This window comes from Lepisosteus oculatus, chromosome 9, assembly GCF_040954835.1.
Source record: "Lepisosteus oculatus isolate fLepOcu1 chromosome 9, fLepOcu1.hap2, whole genome shotgun sequence".
Classification (NCBI taxonomy): domain Eukaryota; kingdom Metazoa; phylum Chordata; class Actinopteri; order Semionotiformes; family Lepisosteidae; genus Lepisosteus; species Lepisosteus oculatus.
In genome coordinates, this window is record NC_090704.1 from 40811583 (window position 1) to 40819792 (window position 8210).

Genomic DNA, 8210 nt, shown 5'->3' on the forward strand with positions numbered 1-8210 from the left:
GATGAAACTACAAGTGTCCAAAATCAAACTTTATACATGAAAACCAAATAAATAATTTGCCCCTTGTTAAAAAGGTTATTTAAAAATCTTAACAAACATTTTCCTTTTGTTAAGGAAAACAGTTTGCAATTTAAATTATGAATGTAAATAGCATTGCTGCCTCACAGCGGAAACATTCGACAGCGTCATTCCAAGACATTCCTAAGACAGCAAAATCTGTATAAAAATGTAAAAATAAATGCTTTCATAGAAAATCAAGAACAATTAATGCAAACAAATTATTTTGAATTCTGAATGCTTTGTGATAAGGCACTACCTGGATTACTGTAACTCTAAGAGAGAAAGAGAAAATCAAGACACAATTGCATAACTATATCATAATACATACTTCTTAGGTGGATCCACTTCCTTGTTCTTCTTTTTCCGGGTTACCACTTTAAAATCATCATTCTCACTTTGCTCGTGGGTTGAATCCTTTTGCTCCGAGATTCCCGAAGAAATAGGAGTTGAATCAGTGCTGCTGGGTGACTGCTGCACTTCCGTGCTCTCAATTTGTTCACCTCGAGATTTCAAGGAGTTTTCCACCAATTCTTCCTTTTTTAGACTCTTATTTCCATGGGATACGCTCTCGTCTGCCTGTGTTCAAAAACCAGACAACCAAAAACAATTCATTATAAAGCAGCAAGTACAAAGGCATAACTGAATATCTTATTTCCCAAACAAGGAAGTGAAAAGGCTTCAGAATTGCAGGCGTTCCAGCAAGGATTTCTGACAGTCCTGCTTTTGTTTTTGGATTTGGGGAAGAGAATTATAGAACAAGTAACAAGTCACCTTGAGAGATAATTGTTTATTGTTTTTTTTTTCAATTTTAAATCAATTAATCCAGGACTTTCTAAAATTCCATATTAATAAATGTGACACTTTTACCAGAGCGGTGCGGTGGCTCTGTGGCTAAGGATCTGCGCCTGTGGCCGGAAGGGTACCGGTTCATATCACGCAGCCAGCAGAGGAATCCTACTCCATTGGACCCCTGAACAAGGCCCTTATCCCCAACTGCCAGGGGCGCTGCAGGGGCGACTCTGCGCTCTGACCCCAAGCTCCTCTCCCTGTCTGTGTGTCTCAAGGAGAGCAAGCTGGGGTATGCGAAAAGGCAAATACCTAATAGAAAAAATTGTATAGGGCCAATAAAGTGATCTTTCCTTACTTTCCACTTTTTGATAGTGTCCTCTCTTATATTTGGGATAAAATAGAGCTTAAAAACAGACAAAAAAAAACTCTGCATCTTTTCTTAAAAAAAAAACAAAGTTATATTACCTTCGCCTTATTCTGTGAAGCATGGGCCTTTCCTTTATTAGCAGAAGTTGTGGTATTTATTTTTTGGTTTTGCAGTGCATCATTTTTTGAACGCTCTGCTGTCTGTCTTGTTTGCTCCACGGCAGCATTCTGAACAAGTTTTGTCTGCTGCACGTTTGCCATGTCCTTTCCGCTCTTGACACTTTTGTTATCCGTGGCCTTCGTCTGCGGTTGTTTAGGTTTGCCTGCAGCTTGAGGTTTTTGCTCAAGGTCTTGCTGTCTCGCAGGCTCGGCTGGCTTCGGCTCTGCCCCTGGAGAAGACGCAGAAGCCTCTCGTGTGGCATTTCGGCTACAGTGAGAGGAGCTGCTGCCTTCTGTGCTCCGTTGTGCACTTCCAGTTTGCGCGCGATGTGGAGTAGGAGAGGAGTTGCTGCCTTCTCTGCTCTGTTCAGTGCTTCCAGTCTGCGCTTGAGGTGGAATGAGATAGGAGTTGCTGCTTTCTGTGTGCTGCTCAAGCTCAGGGTTTTTCTGTCTCTCAGGCTCCGCTGGCTTCTGCACGGCCCCTGGAGAAGACGCAGAAGCCTCTGGTGTGGAGTGATGGCTACAGCGAGAGGAGCTGCTGCCTTCTGTGCTGGGTACAACACTTCCTGTTTGCTCCTGAGATGGAATAAAAGAGGAGTCCCTGCCTTCTGCGCTCGTTTCAGTGCTTCCAGCCGGCACACGAGGTGGTATGTTGGTCTTCACAGTCTCCCGTGTAGCTTTTTCAAAGGGTGCAGAGTCAGACATCTTTCTGGTTTTCTGAACCTGTGCAGGACTGCCTGGGCAAGGCTCCTGAGAAGCCGTGTTGGTGTTTACAGGTTGAGTAGATCTGCCTGCTTCCTGTACCAAAGCAGCAGTGTCATCCATTGCACCAGACTCATCCTCGCTGTCAGAGGGCACTGCTTCCTCTTCGACTGCTGAGGTGGGCTTGTCAGCCAAGGAGATGTCAGAAAGCTCCGTCGCCATTTCCTCAGACTCCAGAGAGGAAGACTGTTTGCTTTTCTTCCTTTTATCCTTCTTTTTTTTCCTCTGTGTGAAGAAAATATTATTAAAAAATTACACTTGTATTAACAAGGGCTAAAAGCTCACAATTATCTTTACCCCAGTACAATCAGGGTTTACATGACCATGCACACTGTGCAAAAGAACAAACAGTGAAAAAAGAACAAATAGTCTGCTTGGACTATTAAAACCCAAGAGGTGCAACTTAAAAACAGTCAGTTATTACTTACAATCCTGTGCTAAACATATGGGAAAATTTGCGAAGATTGCTAAAATCAAAGGTTAAAGAATACATTTTCCTTTCAAAAGAAATACAGTATATACTGTATACACGTCTCCCAGGTAATAACTGCACCTTCTTCTTTGGGCAGTCCTCATCCTCACTGTGCCGTTTCTGCTCGTTGTGCTGCATCGTTGTGCTTTCCACAGATGATGGCTCACTGTCTGTCCTCTGCTCATCTCCTCTTTTCAATTGATCTTCCAGTACTGGGGGCGTCTTGCCTGTAATCAATAACACACCAGGCCTCAATTTGCGTCACTTGTCGACTCAGCTCTCTACCACCTGGATGCTGACTTTTTTCAGGTTTTCACTCACATCATAAATACAACTGTCCTTTCAGATTCAGAGAAGTTTAGCACCGGCAGCAGGAAAGTTACTACATGCACTTCTCTACCTACCCACCTTGGAGAACTGCAGCATTTTCCCAAATACACCTCCTTTATTACTAGAACCCCATATACAACAAGTAACATATGTCTAAACACAAAAAAACAATACACATATACAGTATGTGGACAACCAAGTATACTTTGGGAATTGCTATACATTATATCTGCCATAACTAATTTACTTTAGCAACATGGGAGAAGCATGAGGCTCAATTTTTACTACAGCAGTGTTCCACCTGGGATCTGAACCCATAACCTTTCAGACTCCAGAGCCCTAACTACCACGCCATCGGGACTGTAAGGAAAACACTGTCAACAAGAGGGTAAATGGTTCACAATGCATTTGATGTCTACAAAATAGACAATTTGCGGATGTTTCAATTATTTTCAGTTCAAAATCCCATTGTATAATTCTCTAAATTACTATACTGTATGTACTGTAAATTATATAATGTATTAACTCATAAGAATAAAGTTATTAAATATTTAAAAAATATTATTTTCCACTGAAAAAGTAATTCATATCTACATTTCAGCAGGTATACATTGCTTTAATATCCTGTGTCACTTTTGCAAAACACTCTTTCTAGATGCAATTTTAGAGGCAAATGAGCCAACACCTCAGCCTCAAGAATAATGATCAACCCTGGGCTCCAGTGTGCTGCCCTTCCATCCTTTAGCAGGTGTTAAATTGATCAAGTTAGACCCGGACATATCTCAATTAGGTTGTTAAGAAGTAAAGTGAAAGAAAAATGCTGCAGCCCTCCAGGTCTGAGGTCTGAGGTTTGTGCACCATTATTTAAGCTATTGAGAGACATGGCTGGAGTATGAAGTTCTAAATTTGAAAACTGCTGCTCAGCTGAAATGCCATAAAACATTATGCTTTAAGAAACACATTGGTACATTATCTCAGATCAGATTCTCGGATCAATATTTTTCAATCCAGAACACTGAAGCCGAAGGTTTTGTAAGAAAGAAAGAGAAAAGAAGTAGGAAAGCACTGTACTAACCTTGGCTGGGAGCTTGAGATTGTGAAAGTTTCTTCCCGCATTCACTGCAGAATTTAGCATTTTGCTCCGCTGCTACATGTCCACAGTCTGAGCACTTCATGTTCCAGTTTCAGTACAACAGTCTCGAATCAGAGTCTGGGAGGAAAAGGAAGGGATCTTCTAGCTGCAGTTTTGTTTAAAGAAAAAGGCTGACTCATAAAGTCATATGTCTCACTGCAAATTCTTTCACTTTCTATTCTCCTTTTACAGGATGTTGCCAAGAAAAAGCTGCTAACTGTACTTGCAAGAGGGATAATTAATGATTGACGATGAAACGCACATTTTCCTGCTGCTTGACTTAAGTCACATGGAGCAATTGACTTCCTAGAGAATCACTTAAACTAGAAAGGCACTGACTACAATTAATGCTGCTTTATTTTAAATGAAACTTATTACTTGATTTACCCATATTTGTACTTTAGTTTAAATTAGCATGGAAAATAAAAATGATAAAAATCAAATAATGCTTTGCAATAACTATGTAGCACTTATCTGCAAAGACAGCGAGACATTATCTTGCATATGTTATTTTTTATACATTTATCCAACATCAGAAAGCCACTGGAATACAGGAACACATTCTGGACTGGATGTCAGACAATTGCAAGACACACACTGAGATGTCAATTTATCCAATACTGTATGTCTTTGGAAGGTGGGAGGAATAAAACACAGGGAAACATGGGAAGAGCAGTAAAATACAAACGAAAGCTGTCCCTGTTCAGGAGTCGTCAATCTCCAAATTTGGAAAGGAGAAGCATAAACTTTCAGCTGCTGGGCCTTCTTCAGGGGTCAGAAGGCTCAGCAAAACTGTTTCTTTGAGCTTGGAATTAACCTTTATTTCCTTCTTGGAAATAAAGCCAACGCACAGCGACGCAACACTCCATTCAAAAGCATTCAAATCTGCTTGTTGTGAATTAAAATTTACAAAACGCAAAGCATTCCAGGTTTAATAACTCAAAATTATAATAATCACAGCATAACTCAATGAAACCAGCTCATTCCCCCGAAGGAACAATAGGAAGATATGGTTTATGGCTTGTAATAAACACTTAAGACACAGATTTATCTCACCCATAGAGTGAGAGAAACTCACTTTTATCAAAATTATTCAAATGATGAATGGACCTTTTTCCATCCATCCATTTTCCAAACCGCTTTATCTAATACAGTGTGCTGGAGCCTATCCCAGAAACCACTGGGCACAAGGAGCATTGCAGGGCACACAAAGACAAAAAGAGACATACAGTCCCCACACTCACCCCAGGGCCAGCTTTCCCAGAATCCCATTAACCTAACAGTGTGAATGTGTTAGAGCCGTGGGAGTAAACCAGAGCACTCATCCAAAGCCCACGTACTGTACAAACCACGCGCGTATACTGTTACACGTCAGGTATGGACTCGAACCCAGGGTCCTGGCACTGTGACACAGCAATGCTTACACCACCACTTTTCTGTAATTAGAATGTGCAAAGTGTACTGTTTATACAAAGAGCTCTGTCATTTCCTCTTTTTATTCAACTAATTCTGAACCATGGTTTTAAAAAAAAATTAATACTACTACCTAGTCCAGGATTTCCGAATCCTGGTCCTGGAGATTTTAGTTCAGTTGGTTTTAGTTCCGGCCGGCTCTCAGATATACAATTGAACCCCTAACTGACTTAACAGCAGGATTAACGGGAACTGACAGTTTTCAGCTCTTAAACACGTGGGATGTTGCCCTCTTTTAACCACCGCATTTCATGAGTAAAATAAAAACCCGAACTTCTGAAGAGATAAAACTATTGCGAATATTCCAATCAAGCAACGTATTCGTTCAATTACGGTTTCAATTAAGTAATTAATATTGTCTATAACGAAAACCAGCAGATGTTTCAGAATCCTCGGCCAGGACCTGGAACTCCTGACCTGTTAACCTCTTCCTCTAATTCATGGTCGCGGGGGAAGCCGGAGTCTATCTTGGTAGGCAACGAGGGCCAGGTGGAGTACGCAATGTATAGGGTACCAGCCTTGACGACTACTAAATATTATTTTAAAATCCATTTAGGAACCGTGATAGATACTTCTTAACATATGTGTACTTAAATTTGTTACACATCTCAAGGAATGAAGCTGTATCTTGCTATATACACCTCTGGTTTCACTTTAGTTATAGTATTTGCTTTAAGGACGTTGGAGAGTTTTTTCCCTTTAGTTTTCTGAACTAGAACACCTGACATAGTTGAGCTATTTCACGTGTATCCCGGACCACCCATTCGCGCAGCAGACAACACACTGCCGGGTTGCCATTGTCCAATGGGAAACGATTATTAAAACAGTTGTCCAATCACAATGTAGCAAACCCCGGATGGCCTGGCGAAGCGTCCGAGTTAACGCAATTCCTTCTCCGCTCAATAAAATGGAGTTCGGTATTGTAATGCACCTCAGAAAAATACCCCTTATTTAATAATGCGATAACCTAAAAAAAAATAATCGGGCATAAAAGCCACCATTACGTTTCAATCAAAATCTTAATCAAAACAGACCACAAGTCGCATCACTAAGGCTGGACGCGTGTCAGTAGCCGCTCACTCGTCAAATGCAGTTGAACATTTTAAACTAGTTATGTTGATATAATATAAAGTCCTCCAGTTTTCAGATTAAAAGCATTCGCCCAAAGCAGAACTGTAGCGGACATTTTGATAGGAACTTAAACATTTTAAAGGCCCTATTCCGTTTCGCATTGATACTAGTAAGAGCTGAAATACGGAATAAAATAACAACTATTGTACAACATACAATATATACAAGTTTGTAGAGTAAACTATTCCACAACAATGTCCTATAAATAGCGCACATACACCAATGTCTGCAAACGTGATAAAAACGTATACTGCAGCTTTACACTCCGTGATAATTAATCGTTTTATCATTACCTCTGCGAAATAGCTGTTCGTTCTCCGTGTCTTCTCTGCTACGAAAATCTTACCGCAACCCGTGTGCGGTAACTGAAAATAAACTTTCGTTTTCTCTGAACAGGGAGTGCAAAGTTGCAGCTTTCCGTTTCTGAACGTCACAACACAGCCTACGCTTCGCCGCACAATTTATTTGCTGTGCGCAGTGTTTTAATGACTAGCCCTTGTGAAAGAGCTGGGGACTTCCGACAGATCAAATATATCGGCAGCATGACGAACTTGCTATTGTTGTGCCTTGTTTTTCTCGTTAGTTTATAACCGAGTCTTACAACGAGTAATACAACATCCACGGCTCAATAATACAAATCCTCTGCAAAAAATGCCTCAGCTAGGACGATATATATTCTGTGGGCTTCATAAAATCTGCCATATTTCATGATTCCTAAAGTTGATTTTTTTTTACGTTGCTGCAAAACGGTGTGTCTGGACATGTTAATTTTATACCAGCGTGAGCAAACACTCCTCTCTGTAAATTTAGATGTTTTGAAACGCTGTTTGTTGTGGGATAAGCTTTGTATTACTTCAACTTTAAAGGCCGGGGTACCCCAGTCCTGTTCCGGGAGGGGCGGTATGTTAGCAGTTTTGCCGTCTTAACTGGGGTTATAAAGACCAGAATAAAATAATCGTTGCGTTTATTTAGACCTGTTACCAACGTCTCACTGCTGTTTGGGTGCCGATGCTAGAAAACGCGCAGATAGCCGTTTCCAGATTCAGGACTAGAACTGGGGACTTCTGCATACTCTATTCCTATTGTATACTGTACTTATTCCTCCTGCAGTGTGGAACACCAGTGTTCAAGCAGCAGATTAGGATATGCCTTCCACGCTTAAAAAAAGTGAAAATAATACTATAATAACAACCTGCATTGCTGTGGTGGGTTTTCGTCACTTCGGTGTATAGCGGCAGTTATGTCCTTTCTGAAATAAGACTTTAAACGTTTATTTCGTGCAATGTGCTACCATAGCGGGGATAGACTGTAGCTCTATTTTCACTGCACCGCGCCAGGTTTCATAGGGATGCCCATCCCACTGCTATGGCTTGTGTGTGTAGGGTTGTGTTGTTGTTGGGGTTTTTTTTGTGTGGTTAAACTCCTAAACTATTTTCGTTAGGGGAAAAAGAACAACTGAGCCATAAAGCCTAGAATATGTTTGTGGCTTTTACACACTCGTGGTCTATTGATTGAGAGGTATGCAGCCTGCTGCAG

At 40.9% G+C, this 8210-nt stretch overlaps 1 protein-coding gene across 3 annotated transcripts in view; it reads right to left on the reverse strand.

Annotated features, from left to right (window-relative positions):
• Window positions 1-7171, reverse strand: part of rnf213a (ring finger protein 213a) — a 47613-nt gene extending 40442 nt beyond the window's left edge. The window contains exons 1-6 of one of the 3 annotated variants that reach the window (XM_069194526.1): window positions 6968-7169; window positions 5315-5506; window positions 4014-4148; window positions 2690-2835; window positions 1315-2361; window positions 389-636 (exon numbers count right to left, since the gene is read on the reverse strand). In XM_069194526.1, coding sequence (XP_069050627.1) covers window positions 389-636; window positions 1315-2361; window positions 2690-2835; window positions 4014-4113 — 1541 coding nt within the window. In that variant the 5' untranslated portion in view covers window positions 4114-4148; window positions 5315-5506; window positions 6968-7169. Of the gene's footprint in view, window positions 1-388; window positions 637-1314; window positions 2362-2689; window positions 2836-4013; window positions 4149-5314; window positions 5507-6967 lie in introns of all 3 variants that reach the window. The other 2 variants (XM_069194525.1, XM_069194527.1) reach the window with 2 other exon arrangements.
• Between the last annotated feature and the right edge of the window lie 1039 nt (window positions 7172-8210).